The sequence below is a fragment of the Haliotis cracherodii genome, unplaced genomic scaffold, assembly GCF_022045235.1.
Source record: "Haliotis cracherodii isolate W230 unplaced genomic scaffold, xgHalCrac1.p SCAF_13, whole genome shotgun sequence".
In the NCBI taxonomy this organism is placed as follows: domain Eukaryota; kingdom Metazoa; phylum Mollusca; class Gastropoda; order Lepetellida; family Haliotidae; genus Haliotis; species Haliotis cracherodii.
The window spans coordinates 31,265,297-31,288,841 of NW_027266268.1; the positions used below are offsets into that span (position 1 = coordinate 31,265,297).

Sequence of the window (23,545 nt, forward strand, 5' to 3'; positions counted from 1 at the left end):
AATAGATAGGAACAGAAGGATTATCTGTATTTTCTGCTTGTGTGTAGCATCTGTCTGTGTGTACCTGAAGCTGCTGCAACCGGACTCTAGCAACTTGAGCAACCTATCTTATGTGTCCATGTAACCTGAGTATTAATCAATATGACATATGGTAAATTGTCAAACTCTGGGAATGATATTTTTGACAGGGAATGAAACTGGTCATAAAGATTTAATGAAGTAGGACTTAGATGGCAATATATTCCCATACATTCATCACACTCTCCTCGAAGCAGGCTTCAGGAAGTTTACTGTCACACTTTTTGTTGACATATTTAATAGCTCACCAGGGCTGAGGAGTGCTTGAGAACTTTAAGTGTCCGCGAATGTGTGCTTGCATGCATGTGTACATGTTTGTTGTGAAATGTTGCACTGCACAGTATTCCAGCTATATGATGGCGGCCTGTAAATAATAATGTCTGGACCAAAATAATCTCATGAACGATACATGCCGTCACTGAGCCTGACAACTTGATCCATTAAGTTGCCTCTTGCAACTTGCATGGGTAGCTAAAGACCAAGTCTAACCCAGAATCACAATAGATGGTGGGGTAGCCAGGTGGTTGATACTTTTACTTCACTCTCACAAAACAATGGGTTTGATTGCCAATGTGGCTATATGTACAAAGACTGTTACTGGTGTCCCATCCTGTAATGTTGTGAAAAATTGATAAAAACTGCAAAATCTTACTCACTCACTCCAATTTATAAGTGTTGCATACCTGTGACATGGATCATTGCTCGTACAACCAACAGCTTATGTAATGTGGAGATGGGATTACTTCGAGATCCTGCCACTATATAGCTGTGATGTGCGGTGTAAAACTGTGGTGTAAGATGACTAAATAACTTGCTAATTTATCAATATGTGTTGACAGTTTGTCCTGCATTTGAAGCCATGATTTTCGGACATTTGCCCACGACTACCTGACTAATAAAGTCAAATTTCCAGCATTGCCGAACCACAATGGAATTTTGTGGCTCGATAGTAGCATCACCAGTGGCTATTGTGGTTATGTCCCTTCTATGTCTCTCCTATTGACTCGACCACCTATGTGGTCTAGTGGTAGAGCGGCATCACTCCAGCCTAGGGGCGGTCGGGTAGCCTAGTGGTTAAAGCGTTCGCTCGTCACACGGAAGACCTTTGTTCAATTCCCGACATGGGTACAATGTGTGAATCCCATTATTGGTGTCCCCCGCCGTGATATTGCTGGAATATTGCTAAAAGCGGCGTAAAACCAAACTCACTCACTCACTCACTCACTCACTCCGGACTAGTACAAGCAGCCACACCATCACACACGCGTACATGCACGTCACTATATGAGTGCAATAATCTTGGACGTGACGTTAAACCCAGTTTCACCTCACCTCACCTCCTGTTGACTCATCCGATTTCTCCCATCATATTACCTACCATGTTTGTTTGTTTGTTTGTTATTTAACGCCGCACCCAGCAATATTCCAGCTATATGACAGCGGTCTGTAAATAATCGAGTCTGGTCCAGAGAATCCAGTGATTAACATCATGAGCATCGATCCACTCAATTGGGATATGATGACTCCTTTGACTCAGGAAGATGAGGAGAGATTAAAGTTGTTTGTTATCTGCCATAATCTGTATTTGGACACTGGTGTAGAAAAGTGGTTATATTTCACCATCAAGTATGCAGACAATAAGACTATCACTCACTCACTGACTGTGTATTATTTCAGAACTTATTGGAAAGTAATCTAATATCAAGTGTAGCAAATTGGTACCGTTTCTGTCTCTTCAGTAGCGATGGGTATTGGAGGTTTAAAGTGTATCACAATATTTTGCGATGCACAAGGCTGTATTGCCATATGTATCACAATATATTGTATAATTCTAAATTTTGAATTCAGAAAAATCTGAATCATCTATGTATGGAGGGAAGTTTACAAGTAGAACAAAAATGGATGCTGGTACAACAAAATGTTTACTCATTTAAGAAACATGCAACTCTATGCACGCCCCGGGGCAGTGAAGGTATTTGGCAAGTGTATGACATGAAACACATGATAAAAGTCGCAATTTCAAATCACCCGATATACTGAGCATGATAAAATGTAATGAATAACTTTGTCATTGTAATGCTGATAGAAACTGACACTAGTTGAACACAAGCTGTCATTTTCGAGCAACTCAGCTGTAAGACGAAGCTCAAGTAACAGTAATGCATCACCTATTCTGTCGTGATGACAACTGCAGCCTAGTTCCACCTTTACCTCCCAGCTCCATCACAGAGAAAGATGAAAGAAAATTTCAGCAAGTCTCGAAAACTAACCATCTATACTTTTCCTGACGAGCCCTTCATCACATGACGGTGATGAGATTGAACTGAGATATTATCCAACTTGATTTTCTATGTCAGCAAGGTAGACAAGATGTTTCTATTTCAGATGAAAATAGCATGGCATCCGCTCCAAAATTGATAATGAGAAGCAAGTGATGAATTATCTTGATAAATAATTGATAGGGAACTAATTTGTGTTAGTTTTGTGATGGATTGGTTGTTTAAGAAAATGGACAATAACTGAAATGCCAGGTCACAATAGTCGAAGATAGTTTTATAGCTTCATGTTCACTCTGTAGTCTTGTTTCATTTTAGATTTAAATCTCTGAAATTTAATCGGCTTGAAAGAGTTCTGATTTGATTTTCAATTTCCTCTGTCTCAGCCAAATGTGATTGATTTGTTTTCTAATGCTGATTTCTTGTGAGAAAAAAGTGCTGATTACCAATTTTAACCTCATGGATCTTTCAAATTTATGGAATGTTCAGAATAAGGTCGATAGGGAAATTGAGTTGTAATCTTAAAAAAAACACATGTGAATTTCATTACACAATTAACTATTATTTGAATTTATGATTATTCATTTGATTGAGCTATGTGAAATGAGCACAATTAGTTCTTCAGAAAATTTAAGAAATTTATGTGCTTTTGGTCGTTTTTCCTAAAACCATATAACAGCAGTTCCATCCATCTTCTCTTAATTCTGCTTGGCAGTTCATAACTAATATCAAACAATAGCACTTGATCATCTTGGATTTTTGTCTTCAACTCTGCATCTTGTTAAATTTGACGGATTGTCTTCTATGGACCATGTGGTTTGTAATAGCGAATGGCTAACATCCTGGTATAGGGTACCTGGTAGTCGGCAGGCCATAGAACAGTTAAAGCTTAATCTATTCCATCATGATCTGGAGGTTTCTGAATGACAAACCTTCTGTTTTACAGGGTACCCGGTAGTAGGTGGGCTCTAGAACAGGCCAAGAACAATCTCATCCATCATTACCAGGAGGTAGTTTCTGAATGACAAACTTTCTGTTTTACAGGGTACCCGGTAGTAGGTGGGCTCTAGAACAGGCGAAGCACAATCTCATCCATCATTACTTGGTGGTAGGTGTAACAGAGGAGCTTGGTGACTTCATTGCCGTGTTGGAGGCGACTCTGCCACGCATGTTCCGAGGGGCTGTCCAGCTGTACAACTCAGGTGAGACGAGTCTTCTGTGAAATCTAGTTAATGCATTTTTGGTTGTCATTGTACCAATATGCCATTGATTGTTGCTCGTGTTATCAACCATTGAGGGAATGATAGTTCAGTGTTAAGATAAAACTTATTATAAACTCAGTGACACAAGAAGTCAGCTATCCATCTGGACATTATTGTTTGGTGAGGCTCCATGTTTTATTTTCCTGAAAGTGTGTGGCTGCTGTCATATAGCTGGAATATTGCTCAGTGCGGCATTAAACTACAAACTTAGATTTCAGAAATTGAACAGTTGCCTTGTATAGACTTATCTTCAGGCATGTGCTCTTGGTTTTGATTAACCTTCCTAGAGACTTTCGATGTTCTCTGAACCACTCCAACCAATGTCTTATGCAAATGTCATCTTGTTCATGATTTTTCATTACAATATGCAGTTCAACCCTTAAGTTATTTATCCCCATCCTGCATATTGTAATGAAAAATCATGAACAAGATGACATTTGCATAAGACATTGGTTGGAGTGGTTCAGAGAACATCAAAAGTCTCCAAGAAGGTTAATCAAAAACAAGAGCACATGCCTGAAGATAAGCTTACCACTTATTAGTTCAGGAATGTTCAGATGGGCCGAACCAAATTGATGCTCATCACTCTTATCATCACAGCTATTGTTTGTATTTTTGTCATTTTTGGTGAAAATCTGCAGGACATGTGGGATCCGTCTTTGTACCATCATTGTAAATAGGTGAAATAAATCTCTTATGTACTGTGCTTGTATTCTGGTTGAAAGTTTATGAATTCAGTATGTCCATCCTCAGTTTTCCAGAGTAATTTTGTTCTCTGCTCTAATGTGTGACCCGGGACCCAAAGTGTTCTTATTGCTGTGATTATTTTAACAGCTCTACTTTAATGAGTTTGATGACTGATGAAACATTGCCATGGTTTTGTGTAGACATGATGGACACAGTATAGCTGGGATTGAGATAGAAATTTTCTATTACTATGCCTGTTCTCTGTTTTCATGCAGCTTTGATCATATGTCCATGTATCTGTATATAACCATCTGGGCTTCTTTGAAAACATTGTGGGATATCGTTTTGTCAGGCTTAACACCAATTTGGTCTTGTTATTGTTTATCAAAAAAATCTACAGTTTTGTGATACAGTTGCATATTTGTTCTGGTCATATCCTACTCCAGACTTTTGAAGTCCTGGATCATATGTGGTATATTATCCACTTGTTAGCACCAACATGTCATGGTGATAATTTAATAAGGTTCTACCTGAAGGGGCCAGTGGCGCAGCCTAGTAGTTAAATTATTTACAAGCCACACCAAGGACCCCGATTGATTCTCCACTAAAATGTGTGAGGCCCATTTCTGAAGTTCTGATAGTTCTGGAATAGTGCTAGAAGTAGGGTAAAATCATACTCCCACCTTAAGCAATGATGTGCCACTGTTGAATTTCAAATTTGTAATGTGTAATTGATGTAGATGTGGTGAGAATGTTCCTTTTTAACCTGATTATTTCTGACAACAATGTAATATGCTACTTGTTTCCCTTCTGTTGCCATTTTCCACATCTTGATGACTTCCTGTAGTCACAGGGCTAAATTGTCATGTAGATTGGGGCTCTGATATTTATGTCTTGGACAGTTATATACCTCAATTGTTCCCACATCGCATTCACATATTTTTGTGTTTGACAGATTTAGGACAAGTATTTGTGACTTTTGATTTTTTATAAGGATGATGTCTGTATATCGTCATGATATATATTTTAATATTATAATGATTTTTAATGGCTTTTTGATAGTTTGTGTTTATTTGTTTGTTGTTTTACGCCGCACTCAGCAATATTCCAGCTATATGACAGCGGTCTGAAAATAATCGAGTCTGGACCAGACAATCCAGTGATTGACATCATGAGTATCAATCCACACAATTTGGACCGATGACATGCATCAACCAAGTCAGCGAGCCTGACCACCCAATCCCTTTAGTCGCCTCTTACGACACGCATAGTCACCTTTTACAGCAAGCATGGGTTGCTGAAGACCTATTCTACCCCGGATCTTCATGGGTCGGCTTTTTGAAAGAGACAAGTAATTGTAATAATGTGACTTGCATTTTGTGCTGAATAGACACTTTGATTTAGAGGCTTGACACCGTAGTGAAACCTCACCCTCCTGGCATCATTGTTGCATACAGGTATGATCAGTGGTGTCCAACACATTTACTGTCACATATGTATGAAAACAATATTGCATTCCTACCCAACAAAATGCCTCTCTATTTTGTTACAATGTTGATAAAAATGTGTTTATGCTTCAGGTCGCAAATCCCATCTGCGGAAAACCACCAAGAAGATTGCTCCCAAACCAGACACCCTGGCCCGAATTCAGGAGTCACCAATATGGCGGATGGAGAACGAGTTCTATGAGTTTGCAGTACAACAGTTTCACTATGTGAAGCATCAGACATTTGACCTCGTAGATGGGGAATATGTTGAAAAGGGAAACCGTTTTACCTATGAAAAAATTCGGCCTAGATGAAACTGATATTAGGGACATGTGGTTAATTGGAAAGGATTTAAGTAGATAATTAGAAACAAATTCAACTAAAGTAAGACTCTCCCGGGAAATGGTTATCCTCGTCCATAACTTCTGTTTGTCTGAGCAAGACGTGCAAGAGGTTTTTCCCCTTGAGTCAAGTAACTTTCAACATAACAGTACTCCTTTTTATGATGTTTTATTAGTTCTGTGGAAATACCTAAAAGTAGTATGAGAAATAAGATATACTCAGTAGAGGTTGGTTGGTTTTTTGTTAAACACCACGCTCAGCAATATTCCAGCTATATGACAGCGGTCTGTAAATGATATAGTCTGGACCAGACAATCTAGTGATTAATATTATGACAATCGATCCACGCAATTAGGATCGATGACATTCATCAACTAAGTCAGTGAGTCTGACCACCCGATCCCGTAAGAGGACTTTCCTGTGCTGCAAGACAAGTGAATCAACATGGCTTTAGGGAGAACTCTAATGTATCAAAAAGGATGGACTGGTTCTATCACTGTATTTACTGGACCTTAGTGGGAAGCAGAACCATTTCATCAGTTCCCTTTTGTCAGATGTACAATTCCTTTCAAAAATTGTCTGTTCCATGTGATGAAACCATAATGAAACAATGTAATCACATTTCAAAAATATATTTCGTAGTATATGTTAGATGACCATGGGGTGATAACTGACCACGTTGACTGTGTCACTTCATTTAAGGTGTATATTTTAATGAATGTTTTAACTTGAAGAAGCATAGTAAAAAAAATAAATATAATGTAAAATATCCATATATTTTGGTGGTTTAGAATCATGTCTTTTAAGACTGCTCTCAGCAACTACCAATGAAGATAGTGGAAATATTGAAGGGAGCCTTCCTATACTGATATTGACTGGGTGTAGTTGACCTTTTAAGCCATGTTTCCTGTAGCTGTGATGGTCTGTCAATAGTTGATAACTATCATAATCACATTCAGGTATTAAGGAAGTGTGCTGGTGGATTATGCAGGTGAAGTCAGAGTAACACTGATGTAAGTAAATATTGCGTTACACGCATGAGACATACAGGTATATATGGCACAGCATTATAGGGTGAAGGTCGTTAAACTTAACTGCTATTGGCTGAATGGTTTTTGTTTCATTGTTGGAAATATAGATTCTACTGCTTTTCTGTAAGAGCCACAGAACTGATTCCAGTTTTATTCATAAATGTCATATTTTTATTATTGTGCAAACTGGCTATGAATATTGCTTTATTTATCCTGGACACCAATCAATCATTTGAGAATTGAGGGCATCATGCAGGTCATCATCAATGTGTGGACCAGGTCATCCAGCAGGTCTTCAGTGAATGTACCACTGTAATACTGTTGCAATGTGTATAGTCAGTGACTGTAACACTGTTGCGATGTGTATATTCAGTGAATGTAACACTGTTGCTATGTGTATATTCAGTGAATGTAACACTGTTGTTATGTGTATATTCAGTGAATGTAACACTGTTGCTATGTGTATATTCAGTGAATGTAACATTGTTGCTATGGGTATAGTCAGTGACTGTAACACTGTTGCGATGTGTATATTCAGTGACTGTAACACTGTTGCTATGTGTATATTCAGTGACTGTAACACTGTTGCTATGTGTATATTCAGTGAATGTAACACTGTTGCTATGTGTATATTCAGTGAATGTAACACTGTTATACTGTTGCAATTTGTATATTCAGTGAATAACCATTGTAACACTGTGTGTATATTCAGTGAATATACCGGTTAGTATATGTATATGCAGTGAATATACCACTTACTATGTGTAATATTCAGTGAAATATATCACAGCGACACTGTTGCAGTGTGTATATTCAGTGAATACTGTCACACTGCTACTGTGCACATTTCAGTGAATATACAATTGTCACACTGTTACCTCTGATTTGAGGTGAATTTGATGAAGTGGTGTAAATGGCAGTGTGTTGTTGCCACTTGTCAACAATCAAATAGTTCTCTTTTGTAACTGAATCAAATCATGATATATTTGTGTTGTCATTTTGGTTTGGGGTCTGACATTCAGAGCCTCACCAGCCAGTAACTTTAACATGTATGTTGGCAATCATCTGTATTATATGCATATACTGATAGTCCCTGGAGGAATCCAAAATTGTGTAATCGCAGACAAAACTGAAGAATTCTCCTTCGCCCAGAGATTCCTTCAGGGACTGCTTCTTAACTTTGAAGGTTACTTCAAGGAACTGTTACAAACGATATGATCTTGTGGCTTTGACTTCAAGCTCGATGTCATTTGTGAAAAATGTAATATATTAGGATGACAACAAACAGCCGAATGAATAATCGTATGTTCAAGAATGTAAAACATTGGACTTTACCAGTCATTGAATGAGGTCAGGGTCATTACTAGGCCATGACCTTGTTTGAAGGTGTGAGCAGTGTGTGTATATTTACTACAGGAGAGGTTGTACAGGTGTTTTATTCTGATGAAGAAATGCATTTATTTTGGTTATGTGAGTCATGGGTGCATGAGAGTCAAGGGTGGATGTGTTGCAAGGGTGCATGTGCATCCTGGATGTATGCAGGAGAGGTGGGGGTGTATAGGTGACGGGACAGGTTATGACCAAGTTGAGGATGTGAGCATTGAGTGAAAGGTCATTGGAACACAAATCCTCAAACAGCCTCATTGAAGACTTGACTTGCCTCCATGCTATGGTGTTTGCCTTGATATGACATTTAAGACATATAAGGCACTTCCATTTTAGCCCTATGACTGTTTTTGTATAGGTGTATGTATTTCAACATTTATAGTACTATAAATTTTAACAGCTGAAAGCCACATTGAGCTTTGAAATTTGGTGGTCCTTAAATCTTACGACAAAATGCCAAACAGAGCTAGGGCATCCTTATGTAAGAGGAAACTTGCTATTTATTGATTGATGATTGATTTAGGTATATTTATTTTATAACAATGTTGCCCAATAATCCATATTTCAGTCCTCAAGATTTCTAGTGTTTCTTTCACTGAAGTGCTAACGTCTGAAACCTGCATCACTTCGGGCTTTCCTCAATCATTAACCTGACACGCCGTGATATAACTGGAATACTGTTAAAAGCGACGTAAAACCCAACTCACTCACTCACCCTAGTGTTTCTGATAGTTGCTAATCATCTGACACAGGACACGCTATGCTTTCTTAATGATAGCCTCCATTCTGTAGCAGAATGGCCTTCATGATGGTAAGCAACTGAATAACTGGAGTACAGATACAGAACAGGTTTTAAAACAACACTGTAAGGAAATAGTTATTGAATACTTTCACTGCTGGGGGCAGAGATGGCCCAGTCGTCTAAGGCGCGTCAATTCGCTGTGCAGAGTTGCACCTCTTGGTCACGCCAGAAACCTATGATTATGTTTCTAGGTTTGCCAGCACCATACCCATGCTTGTGGGTTTCACCAAAGTGGTAAACATCTGAGACCTGCATCACTTCAGGCTTTCCTCCCACATTAATCTGACACACCATGATATAACCAGAATACTGTTAAAAGAGGCGTTAAACCCAACTCACTCACTCACTCACTCACTTTCACTGCTGGTTACATGATCTTGCATGTCAACTTTGACTTCATAATTTAGTTTCAGCTACATCTCACAAATTCAGACTTCCAATATTTCCAGAATTTCTGCCATAATGGTAATAACCAATGAAAAAAGAAATTGTACCATCAAGAATTCAGGGCGGTCGGGTAGCCCAGTGGTTAAAGCGTTCGCTCGTCACGTCGAAGACCCGGGTTCGATTCCCGACATGGGTACAATGTGTGAAGCCCATTTGTGGTGTCCCCCGCCATGATATTGCTGGAATATTGCTAAAAGCGGCGTAAAACCATACTCACTCACTCACTCACTCACTCACTCACTATCAAGAATTCCTCATTTTCCATACAATCTTAGTACAGTACAGTCCAAATGGGAGAGAATGATTGTTTAGGCTGCTCTATACATGACAGGCTACATGTGAGTTTGTTTGAAGGATTTTGTACATGATGAATGTGTGTCTGAATATTTAATTACTGTGTAAATATTTTGTGAAATGTTGACCTATATCGAGACAGGACTTCTAGTTAGTGTCGCCCTGGAGATAACAACACACTGTGATTCAAGGTCATGTGACCATTCTAAAAGCTTTAAGCCAAGTAATGACCACATATGGTATCAGCATGTGTTCATCTCTCAACTTTACCACTGTCCATGAAACTTGCATTTCATATTGTTAACTAATGTAATGATACTATAAGGGTAGCGCTTCTTTTCATGGCATTCTCATTTGCAGAAGCTTGAGGTCTCCCATTGACTGCCCGACGAAGGAGGGCAGTTAAAAAGACCGAGGGCTTCTGCAACTGATAATGCCCTGAAAAATAGTGTTACCATTATTATAGCTAAAATGGATAGAATTTGTTATGAAATGGAAATAAGCAACAACATCGGTTTTGAAACATTTACGGCAATCAACACGAATTTAACTGACCCACTGTAACAAATATGGAAACGTCATAGAACAAACCAGATGACGTCACAAATGAACGTGACGTCACCTTTCCCTATCCCTATAACATCGCCTAACAACAGGCGTGATAATGGCCCGTCGTCAAGCAATATGAGGGCATTATCAAGTTACAGTGGCCCGCTTATTTCTGATAACATGTGAATGGTTTAATGATAATTCTATTTATTTTAGCTATAATGTACAGTAACTTTCTCTCTGCAATGAGACAATAAGCAGTTCTTGACAGAACCCATGTACACAGATTACAATGAAAATGTTAGAGAGTTTTGTTGTTATTATTATATACCACATGTCATTGTCTTGGAGGACTTTTAGACATGTTTGGTATGTTCTTAGCTAAATAGTGAGATTCCTTTTTAGGCGGTCTGAGACCCCAAACAGGAAGGAAGATGGTGAAGACCTCATGAAACCCACATTAGTCTAGATCCAAGTTCAATGTATTCCCATGTACTCTGTAATTATTATCATTGTAAACAGGGAATGAAAGCTGCTGAACTCTTATCCTTGAAGAAATTATTGTAAGGGATTTTTCTTCTCAATGTTCATCTAGCTTCTTCAATTTTCACTCCAGTTTCCATGGTTTCTTTCTTCAACACAAGCTTTTTGAAAAAGTAAGAGAAAATGCTGTTTTCTTTTGAACCAAATATGTATCTATCTTAGAAATGTGTGGTGGCCATTTTGTAAGATCATCTGCCTCTTTGATTATATATTTGCTCAGTTTGATATGAGGAATGACTTGTTTTGGAGCTAGATGAATCATTATTTCTTATTGTTTTCAGGTAAATCTATATATCATTATTTTCCTGATATATGAGGGTAATTATGAACCCATGTTGGTCTATAGTCATATGAATATTATGTGCCATGAAGTGTGTATGATATGTACATTTGATGTATAAATTTGTTCTTGTATTTAGGAGGCGATCATCTGATTCTTCCTTTAATTGACACAAAAACATTTTTGAGGGCTTTAGAATGAAATTTGCTTTCAGTCATCAGTAGCCTGCAGAATCTGTTCAATGTTTCGCTTTAGATGTTGAAAAATATCAATCCTTATTCATGCTCAGTGATCTTAGTATAGCTCTAATCATAAAACATACCTCAGATTTCTGTAGTCAAAGCTTTAATTATGGTGGATCGATGTATATTTATGTGGTGATTGTAATTACAACAAAATCAAATTTTTGCCTCACTCCTGTAAAAAGCCATAGTTATCACCAGAACTATTTTCAAATCCTAAAAGGTCTATGAACTTCAGTCTTTGATTCTCAACATGTCATGTGGAAGTCATGCAGTGTATGGGTTATGTGATTGTCATGTGACAGGTCATGTGATCAGTGTCATGTACGTCAGGTGATCAATGTCATGTGACCAAGTCACATGGTAAGGTTGTATTTTATGGGCTATTGTCCACTGCAATTAAAGATATTTCATCTTAAACCATTTTTTGTATGTGTGTTGTGATGGTGTAATTCAACACAGAATCTCAGAAGAGGAGGGCATTGATTGGAACCAAGCAGCAGCAACATTTAACAACATTACAATGTGCACTGCCTGTATCTGTCATTAAGAAAGATCCATTTACATGTATACTCTTCACAGTTGATAGATTGTGTCATCATATTGAACAGTACATTAACTTCCAGTACAATTGTCCTTTGTCGATTCTGACATTAGCACTTTTCAAAAGAGAGTTTGGTTTTTTTCTATCTGCACAGCAAGTGTAACATAATCCTCTAACAAAACATTACCTACTTTACAACAGTCACATCAAGTTATGAATTACTTTCCAGCTGACTACCTCCATGGTCTGGTGCATAGATCCAGCCCAAGTTACACCAAAAGATGTTAAAAGAGGGTACTTGTTTCCCCACAATGCACTCAGCATTAAGGGGATCAAACAAGGACTGGTCAGCTTCGAGTGTATTGTGTAGGATATCCATGTTAATATAAGGTTAACACTATTTTTCAGGACATACTAGTATCATTTGCAGAAGCCTGAGGTCTTCCATTAATTGCCGGACAAGACAGCTTAAAAAATAGAATTCGTTATCAAATAAAAATAAACAGCAATATCGATTTTGAAACACTTACTGCAATCAACACACAACAAAGGTCACTGACCCGCTTTTACAAATATGAAAACGTCATAGAACAAACCAGATGATGTCACTATTGCACAACAATATGACGTCACCTTACAGAATGGGCCTGATATTGGCCCGTCGTCAAGCAAAATGAGGGCATTTTCAATTTACAGTGGCCCAGTCATTTCTTACAACATGCTGGCGGTTTAATGATAATGCCATCCACTTTTAACTATGATGTGTCCCATGGTATCATCATTGAGTGTGTGAGTTAAAATTTAACAGCTTCAGTATTATTTCAGCCATATAGTGGCGCCATCACCATCTGTTGTCACACTGCTACCATCCTGCTTGAAGCCTGTAGCCTGTTTTGCTGAAGCCCTGGGTTTTGATTTCCTTTACAGGAACAATGTGTGAAGCAAAATCTTAGTGTCCCACAGCTGTGATATGGTTGGAATTATGCTAAAGGCAACATTAAACTCAATTCACATGCTCACCTGACATGCATGATGACATGGTTTATTTATGCTTTGTTGATTGGGATAAATAACCCAAACGGATCAGTGTCTCCAGTTTCACATCAGTGATGGGTGCGAGGCTACTTCATCAGTTTGCTGGTTGTAAGAAATAGCAAGAAACATATGTACCCCAATCTCTCCACAAGTTTTAAGCCATTGATGAGTGTGAGTCTACAATATTAGTTTCCTGATTATCAGGAATAATCAAAGCATCACACTGTCTCCCAAGTTTAAGATTAGTGGTGTGTGTGAGTCTTCTACAGCAGTTTGTTGATTGTAAGAAATAACCAAAAGCGTCACAATCACTCCACAAGTTTTAAGCCATTGATGAGTGTGAGGCTACAATATTAGTTTGCTTATTATCAGGAATAATCAAAAGCGTCACTGTCTCCCAAGTTTAAGACTAGTGGTGTGTGTGAGTTTTCTACAGTAGTTTGTTGATTGTAAGAAATAACCAAAAGCGTCACAATCACTCCACAAGTTTTAAGCCATTGATGAGTGTGAGGCTACAATATTAGTTTGCTGATTATCCGGAATAATCAAAAGCGTCACTGTCTCCCAAGTTTAAGACTAGTGGTGTGTGTGAGTTTTCTACAGCAGTTTGTTGATTGTAAGAAATTTCCAAAAGCATAAACATCTCCCCAAATTATACACCTGTGATGGGCGTGAGTATCTACAGCAGTTTGTTGATTGTAAGAAATTTCCAAAAGCATACACATCTTTCCAAATTATACACCTGTGATGGGCGTGAGTCTTCTACAGCAATTTCTTGATTGTAAGAAATAACCAAAAGCGTCACTATCACTCTACAAGTTGTCTACGTCTTGCAGAGCTCTGTAAACTTGACTTGTAATCTGTGGGGGTTCCGTGGCCGACTAAGTCCCCAGTCATGGGGACTTGGGACCAGGTGGACAGACTCTGTGACTTGACTAATTGTAAGCCAATCGTTATGCTTTCTTTCTGTTTAACACCACTGGCCAACATTCGCATCCACAACTTAAAATATAAACATAATTATAGCTCACCTTCACATAGTCACTCCCTTGGTTTGTCCATGATCTGTCCAGCAGTCCTCCGCCTACAAAACGTCCACCCTCCTACAAAACTTAGGACCCGTGAAGATCCGGAGTAGAATAGGTCTTCAGCAACCCATGCTTGCCGTAAAAGGCGACTATGTTTGTCGTAAGAGGCGACTAACGGGATCGGGTGGTCAGTCTCGCCGACTTGGTTGATGCATGTCATCGTATCCCAATTGCGTGGATCGATGCTCATGATGTCAATCACTGTCATTGCCTGGTCCAGACTGCCGTCATATAGCTGGAATATTGCTGAGTGCGCCGTTAAACAACTAATCAACAAACAAACCATCAAAACTTAGAGAATATAAACGGGATTTTACTTTGAAAACGATACTACTATATAGTTGAGAATACAGCCGTCATGGAAGCTCGCCTAGTATTCTCCATGCAGTTACAGAAATCTCATGGCTGCATTTGTTTTTTGTTGTTTACTATTTTTGTAACAGTAAAAGATAAACAGATGCAAACCACTTCAAACCTTTCGCAAAAGCTTTCAAGTTCAGAACGGAAGAGTTTCCCAAGCGAAATTAAATAATTTAATTAAATAATTTAATTCCTGTTTCTCCTACTTTTTCTTTTGCTACCCGCCCACTGTCGCGATGTTGCAAGGGGATCGTGATACATACCGTGGGAGATCGTGGTTGGTTCACGAACATGCTCATATAAACGATCTGTCCCTAACGCTGCCGTTTCCGTCGCTGTGAGGAACAGTTTGCGCAAATGAAAGTTGTACAATTGGCGATCACCACGTGGCATCGCCTGATCATGCCCTGTCTTGTTTGCTGCCAGTCTGTCTGTAATGTGTAAACATGTCCCACGTTTGTTACACGTGTACAGTTGAATATTGGTTTCATACTTGCATTGACAGCAAAAATTCGTTTGTCCGGACCTAGTTAGACCGCAAACCTTTCCTTACGAAATGTGCAGCCGTATGGACATTAACGCAATAGACAGTTGTGGGGACATTCCCGAAACGTACAGTTGTAGAGTTATTAGCGCAATGTACAGTTGTATGGACATTAACGCAATATACAGTTGTATGGACATTAACGCAATATACAGTTGTAGGGACATTAACCCAATATACAGATGTAGGGACAATAACGCAATATACAGTTGTGTGGACATAAACGCAATTTACAGTTGTATAGACATTAACGCAATATACAGATGTATGGATATTAACGCTATATACAGTTGTATAGACATTAATGCAATATGCAGTTGTAGGGACACTAACGCAATATACAGTTGTAGGGACATTAACGCAATATACAGTTGTAGAGACATTAACGCAAAGTACAGTTTTATGGACATTGACACAATACACAGTTGTGGGAACATTAATTTAAACATGGTTCAGCAAAAACTCTCATTTATCTCACATGTATCGTTTTCGGAAAGACAATTCTGATCACGATCTCATGTTTTAACGCTACCTGCCTTCACGCATAAATCTCGAGGCACTGGGGACATTTTATGTCAGCTTCCATCGCTTTCCGATACGGGAATGGGTCAATATCGCATGAGGTTGGAAAATAGTACTTTATTATTCGTCATATAAAATAACTGTTTCTCACCCATTGAAGATACCACTGTTTGATAAATATTTATCTGTATTGCCCGTTGTGGTATAACATCACGCGCGGGTCGCTGCCAGGCTGTGTACACAACGCTAACCTTGATTCCATAGTTTCTACGATTTTGTCAAGTTCGTAATGTTTGGAGGCAGCCTTTGATCGAGGGCAGGACGCGCTTACAAATAAACTTTCCAAAGTGTGTAGGTGATCACGCTGAAATATGAATGTTATGATAATAACTTCCACGCAAAAAGCATACTCAAAACACTGACAACACAGATACATATGTTAACAAGAGTTAAATCAAACCACACTGCCAGGGTGAGGAACCTAATCGCCAGCACAGAAACTCAGCGATCTAACCCACTCAGCCACCGAGGCTTCCACAAGTATGAAAGTCCGACAACTGGTAGTCTAGATCAAGTACTTTGTGTACCCCTCTGACAAGTGTAAAATTATGGTTTACACTTTCCACTTCCTGGTTTATCATCAATACTTTCTTTCACAAAATTTCAAAATTTCAAAATGTTTTAACTGATCATGATCCGAATGTTATAAATCTTATAACGCTCAGATCCTCAGTCCCCACAATGAGCTATGTGGGTACGTACTGGAGAGGAATCTCATTGATGAGGTAGTCTGTCTTACAGACCCTGATACAAATATATCAACTACAGCCCATGCAAGTCTATAATGTTTGGCAAGTCTAGATTACTGCAGTATCAGGAAAATCTGAAAATGAAGAGAATCACTGGGCTCCCTTTTTATTATATTTTTATTAAGATAACTGAGCAACTGTTTTTTTTCTGTACGATATGTTCATTTCAGAGACTATATGTTAGTCTAATTGATGAGGCTAAAGAGAGGGATGTTCGTCTCAAGACAGTCAGACAACAGAAACGACATGCCGCCGAGACTGTGGGGTGTCCTTTGCTGTATGGGAAGATAAAGATACCATGTTGCTGAAATGGACAAGCCTGACATGACAAGACAAGTGAAAGGTTTTGTCTCGGCTGATGCACTTCTCATCCGCAAACTCTCTCCTGACACTGAAGCCTGAAGTTACCGTGGTGCAGCTATGGCGTGGTGTCGACGAGCTTTACAACTCCCCCGTTACCCCTCTGACAAGACAGGACACAGCCTTGTCCTCAATGCAAGCCTCAAAGGTTACCAACCACAGAATGTGACACAATATATACATTGCTTGGTCTGCGATGCTCCTGTTATGGTCGAACGACATGGTCCACTTAGTTTGTGGAGTGGACAACCCCAAGAGAACTCAACGCTGACATCAAGTCCACACAGTTGGGACCGGAATAATAGTTGGGTATGTACAGCTGAATCACGGCGGCTTGTTGTCAGCAATATTACAACTATATCACGGCGGCTTGTAGTCGCAGCAATATTACAGCTATATCACGGCGGCCTGTAGTCAGCAATAATACAGCTGAGTCACGGCGGCGTGTAGTCAGCAATATTACAGCTATATCACGGCGGCCTGTAGTCAGCAATAATACAGCTGAGTTACGGCGGCCTGTAGTCAGCAATATTACAGCTATATCACGGCGGCCTGTAGTCGCAGCAATATTACAGCTATATCACGGCGTCCTGTAGTCAGCAACATTACAGCTGAGTCACGGCGGCGTGTAGTCAGCAATATTACAGCTATATCACGGCGGCCTGTAGTCAGCAATAATACAGCTGAGTCACGGCGGCCTGTAGTCAGCAATATTACAGCTATATCACGGCGGCCTGTAGTCGCAGCAATATTACAGCTATATCACGGCGGCCTGTAGTAAGCAATATTACAGCTGAGTCACGGCGGCCTGTAGTCAGCAATATTACAGCTATATCACGGCGGCCTGTAGTCAGCAATAATACAGCTGAGTCACGGCGGCCTGTAGTCAGCAATATTACAGCTATATCACGGCGGCCTGTAGTCGCAGCAATATTACAGCTATATCACGGCGGCCTTTAGTAAGCAATATTACAGCTGAGTCACGGCGGCCTGTAGTCAGCAATATTACAGCTATATCACGGCGGCCTGTAGTCAGCAATAATACAGCTGAGTCACGGCGGCCTGTAGTCAGCAATATTACAGCTATATCACGGCGGCCTGTAGTCGCAGCAATATTACAGCTATATCACGGCGGCCTGTAGTAAGCAATATTACAGCTGAGTCACGGCGGCCTGTAGTCAGCAATATTACAGCTATATCACGGCGGCCTGTAGTCAGCAATAATACAGCTGAGTCACGGCGGCCTGTAGTCAGCAATATTACAGCTGAAATACGGCGGCCGGTAGTCAGCAATATTACAGCTGAAATACGGCGGCCGGTAGTCAGCAACAGTAAAGCAGAATCACGGCGAGCTGTAGTCAGCAACAGTAAAGCTGAATCCCGGCGTACTGTAGTCAGCAACAGTAAAGCTGAATCACGGCGGCCTGTAGTCAGCAATATTACAGCTGACTCACGGAGGCCTGTAGTCAGCAACAGTAAAGCAGAATCGCGGCGAGCTGTAGTCAGCAACAGTAAAGCTGAATCCCGGCGAGCTGTAGTCAGCAATAGTAAAGCTGAATCATGTCAGCCTGCGGCCAGTAGTATTACGCTACACGTACAAGGAAACAAAAACGCGAAAGTCACACCCTTCCTTTGTTGCTATATATCTCCAACACAGCCGGCCACCAGTGATAAGGTAAGGACTCTTACATGTGTGTCTGATGACCATAATCACCAGTACAATCTACCCAACGGGGGGCGTCGTAATACTACATGGACGTGAAGTGTATACAATCGATAATACTGAAATATAATCAGATGTCCGAGTCGAATGTCGAATGGGGGAACTGTATTTCCTCACCAGTACAATGTGGACACACATACATTTCGACGACATATATGTGTCAAACATCGTGATTTCGACGACCGTCGAATATATGTCGAGTTGTCTTAGTTCGAGACAACGGAGTACTGATTTTAGACGACAGGTTTCCGCCGGGATCATGCCGTTATATCGTCCTTAACGATATATAGATGATCGACCTCGAGATTATGATGCTTCAGCCTATAAATATAATCAGATGTCCGAGTCGAATGCCGAATGGGGGAACTGTATTTCCTCACCAGTACAATGTGGATACACATACATTTCGACGACATATATGTGTCGAACATCGTGATCTCGATGACCGTCGAATATATGTCGAGTTATCTTAGTTCGAGACAACGGAGCACTGATTTTAGACGACAGGTTTCCGCCGGGATCATGCCGTTATATCGTCCTTAACAATATGTAGATGATCGACTTCGAGATTATGATGCTTCAGCCTATTTGAGTGAAAGGGCTTGGGTTTAACGCGCTTTAAACAGTGTATAGTTGTATCACAGCGTGTCAGCTTCATGTGGGAGGAAAACACGAGGTGGTGAGGGTATTCGACGTTTACCTATAAGGGGAAACACACGCCTAAGGGACGCAACTCTGCAAATCGAATTGCCTTAGACAATTTGGCCACACGTTAAGAAACAAGACAAACACAATTCTGAGTGAGTGAGTGAGTACGGGTTTTCGCCGTTTTTAGCAATATTTCAGAATTTCGCGGCAGGGGACTCCAGAAATGGCATTCACACATTGTATCCATGTGGGAATCGAACCCGGGCCTTCGGCGTGACGAGCGAAACTACTTAACCACTAGGCTACTCCACCGTCCCACACGGTCCTGAGGCTGGGTGGAGTCACCTCGGGATGTTGATGTTTGGTAGCTTGGTGTATGAGATGAAACGCTTGTGCCGTTAGCATCAATACAATTACACGGAACCGAAAGCCTTGTGTGAATGACAGGATATGTTTTCCCCGAAACAGGATGACTTTACTTCCGTAAGTAATTATCCAACCACAAACAATTGTGCGTGAGTCACGGGTAATCTAAATATAATACCACTGCATGTATATATTTGTGTCTGGACAGGAAGCCCGATGACTGAGAGCACTGACACATATTCACGACACAAAGTAGCTAGGATTTTATCGAATATCGAATGTCGAAATAAATAAGTTGTACCCGAAAATTCTTGAAACAGATAATTATGCTTCAGATTGTTGTACAAAACGAAATTGCCTGCCACAAAATTGACATTGTTGCAAAGTGTTCACGTTTTAAAAAAAAATTCAGGCTCATAGTTTAAAATATAAACATTATTTGGTTTTTGAGCTGTAGCTGAAAAAAATTCTAGTCTAGATACAAAAAAAGGCATGAAAATTATCACTCATATTCAAATGACTGAAAGCCAGCCTAGTTTTCTTTCTTACACATAATTGAGTACAGGTATGACTAAAATGCGTGGATTTGGTTTTGAACCAACATGGGAAGATCTATCTTTGAGCAAGCCATTGAACCAACATGTGAAGGTCTTACACTTGACGGTAGGACCCCATCGCAACTCTCGGCTATGGATTGTCTGGTCCATACTCAAATATTTACAGGCCGCCGTTATACAGCTGGTATATTGCTGAGTGCGGCGTTAATCAACAAACAACAAACAAATCATGTGTCGCACATATGCATTGCGTTCCATGTGGTACACAGAAACAAGCGTCACTCCATAAACAGCTGCAAGTGTCAAAAGAAGTTTGTTGGCGTGTTGAACTAAGGGAAGTAACTCTTTGGTGATTCGTTCTAGGCGGTAGAGCGCTCGCCAGCTGTTTTGAACCATCTGTGGGCGTTGGTGGGGATACGGAGCTGTTACATAGTGTCTGTAACTGAAGATTTTACGCCTGTGTAAAGGATTGTCAGTCGTTTATGGCTAAACCGTTACGCCCTTCCTTTCTGCTAGTGGATGGACGGGCTGCTGGTGTTGACATGAATGGGTTGTTTTCGGATATCGGGTATCGGGTATCGGGTACCGACAAGCGAGTTGTAGTATTTCTTAACTGAATTGGCGGTGGGTCGGTCCATATCGACTTAAAATGGCCAAATCACCTTTACAAACTTGAAATATTGGACACATTATTGCAATTTGGTAATTATTACGCTCCATACCTCTCCATACCTTTTTCAGGTGAATAATTGACTTGCCTTTGCATGTGTTTGTGAAAGTGTCACAGGTGTGGCAGGATATGTTCACCTTTCGCGAATATCTGGTATCATAATTATCTGATAAAATTTAAAAAGACATGCTCATGATATACATGCAGTAGTCGGAATCGTACAATACATGTGAAGGTACAAGAGGTGATTTTGGAAAGAGTTTGTCGTTTTTATGTATTTATTTTTTGGTGTACTTCTATCCGAAAATGTTGCTGTTGTTTACTTGCTCAGTTAACCTCGTTTTCTTCCAGCTTGGAAAATGTCGAGCGAGGGACGAAAGTCGTTGCTGGTGGACAACTGGCAGTCAGGCAAGACTATCACAGAGTGCAATCTGCGCATGCTCAACACTGGCGATTTTAGTGACGTTACTTTTCGTGTGGGGTCAGACAAACAGGTGGTCGGAGCTCACCGCTACATTCTAGTCAGCCGATGCTGCGTGTTTCATGCCATGTTCTGTGGCCCCCTGGCGGCAGAGAAAGGGGAGATAACTATCCCTGATATCGAGCCGAATGTTTTCAGAGAGTTTCTGAGGTAAGAACCTTACTTTAAAGTATGAACTGCTCAAATACATTCCTTTTTACGTCTCTCCAATCCAGTTTGTAATTTAAATATCTTCAAAATTTTAAGGCTTGAAGACACACAATAAGCTATTTCTTGAAACTCGAAAAAGATAAATAATGTATTACATCTAGTTCTAAATCTTACATTGTATTCTATATTTCTATGAAAGTTTGAGGTTTGATGAGTGATAATGTACATAACATGATATTTTTGACTGCAATAGTGAGGTTTCTTCGTGACCAAGCTAATGTGTTCGTCTTTTTTATAGATACCTGTACACAGACGTGGCTCATATCACCAGTAAAACTGTCATTGGATTAATGTACACGTCTCGGAAATATTACTCGGATGAATTGTTCAACCTGTGTCAAACATTCCTGGAGACATCCCTGTCTGAGGACAATGTCTGTCAGATCCTGGAGCAGTGTCATGGTTACGGGGAGCTGGACCTGGAACAGAAGGCCCTGAAGATCTTGACAGAAGGAGGGAAGAGAGTCATCAGATCTCCAGGATTTGTGGATATTTGCTCTCATTGCCTGGAGAAGTTCCTAAAGTCAGAAACTCTCAAGTTGAAGGAAGGAGATATCTTCGAGGCAGCTGTGTCATGGACTAAGGCAAGATGCAAGAAGGAAGGTGTGGTTGACACTCCTGAGAACAGACGGAGACTCCTGGGAGAAATGCGGTATGAAATTCGGTTTACCAGCCTGTCCCTGGAGTACCTTCTGAATGTTGTAGGTCCTTCTGGTGTTCTAACAGACACTGAGAGAATTCGTATGGTTGAAAAAAATGTCACCTCAAACACAGACATCTCTCCGTTCAAACTAGAGCAGAGGAAGTCAGTCGAGGAGGATACCAGTTACAGATACGTACGGAGACTGGTGCACTACGATGACTACATCCAGACAACGTCTGGGACTCATGCTATCTCCTTCTCTGTCAGTCAGGACATAGATCTACTTGGATGTCAGCTCTATGGCCCGTATGATGATAAAATGTACACTCTCAGTATCAGGCTTTTTGACCAGAAGAACAAGGTGGTGGCCGAACCATTACAGAAGGCGAAGCGGAAGCTTCAAGGTCGTGGGCAGGTCACGGACATTTTGTTACCTGCATCTGTGCCCCTGCAGCCAGGGTCTGTCTATACCATCTGCTTAGACATGAATGGGGCTTACAGTTTCTGGGGGTCCGGGGGAAAGACGTCAGTTACTGCTGATGATGTGACCTTCACCTTCTCAGATTCCGAGAAGAGCACGACGGGAACCTCAAAACATGGAGGCCAACTCCCTGCTCTAATTTTCAAGTAAACTGAAAAAAATGTATCACCATGTTGTCGACTAATCAATGATCAGTCCCAATTTGTACATAACAGATATGTGTCGTTTCAATTACCAGGGCGGTCGGGTAGGCTAGTGGTTAAAGCGTTCGCTCGTCACGCCGAAAACCCGGATTCGATTGCCGACATGGGTACAATGTGTGAAGCCCATTTCTGGTGTCTCTCGCCGTGATATTGCTAGAATATTGCTATGGACGAATACCTCTATTCTGTGATCGAGGGTTCGTCCTCATTGTGGTTATTGGCGTGTCAGCATATCATACCGTAGACAATACAGTAAGGGCACCTAGCATGTAACAAAATCAAAATGCCATATACTTAGGGGTCGATTATTAAAATTCCGCTATTGCCTTTGTACAGAAAGTTATTGCCAAAAAAAGAGAAACTGCAAATGAAGTTTTACTTTGAATAAACACCTGATATGGGGTTTTACTTTGAATAAACACCTGATGTAGGGTTTTGCTTTATAGTAAACCTGTGATATGGGGTTTTACTTTAAAGAAAACTCTGACATGGGGTTTCACTTCGAATAAAACTCTGCAATGGGGTTTCACTTTGAAAAAAACCCCACTGATATGGGGGTTCACTTGGAAGAAAACTCTGACATGTGGTTTCACTT

The 23,545-nt window shown here is 40.3% G+C and overlaps 2 protein-coding genes across 2 annotated transcripts in view; both read left to right on the forward strand.

The window, feature by feature from the left end:
• Positions 1–7,635, forward strand: part of LOC139459836 (heparan sulfate 2-O-sulfotransferase 1-like) — a 216,436-nt gene extending 208,801 nt beyond the window's left edge. Inside the window, exons 7-8 of the mRNA XM_071241541.1 lie at positions 3,399–3,556; positions 5,884–7,635. Coding sequence (XP_071097642.1) covers positions 3,399–3,556; positions 5,884–6,104 — 379 coding nt within the window. The 3' untranslated portion in view covers positions 6,105–7,635. The remainder of the gene's footprint in view (positions 1–3,398; positions 3,557–5,883) is intronic.
• A 13,656-nt stretch (positions 7,636–21,291) lies between these two features.
• On the forward strand, positions 21,292–22,998 carry LOC139459178 (BTB/POZ domain-containing protein 6-like). Its single transcript, XM_071240632.1, has 2 exons — positions 21,292–21,563; positions 21,862–22,998. The coding sequence occupies exons 1-2, from the start codon at positions 21,292–21,294 to the stop codon at positions 22,895–22,897; spliced, it is 1,308 nt and encodes a 435-aa protein (XP_071096733.1). The 3' UTR covers positions 22,898–22,998.
• Positions 22,999–23,545: the final 547 nt, after the last annotated feature.

Coding starts and splice junctions, on each gene's coding strand:
- LOC139459178 (XM_071240632.1), top strand. CDS start 21,292: ATGTCGAGCGAGGGACGAAAGTCGTTGCTGGTGGACAACTGGCAGTCA. Junction 21,564..21,861: donor GTTTTCAGAGAGTTTCTGAG/GTAAGAACCTTA, acceptor TCTTTTTTATAG/ATACCTGTACACAGACGTGG.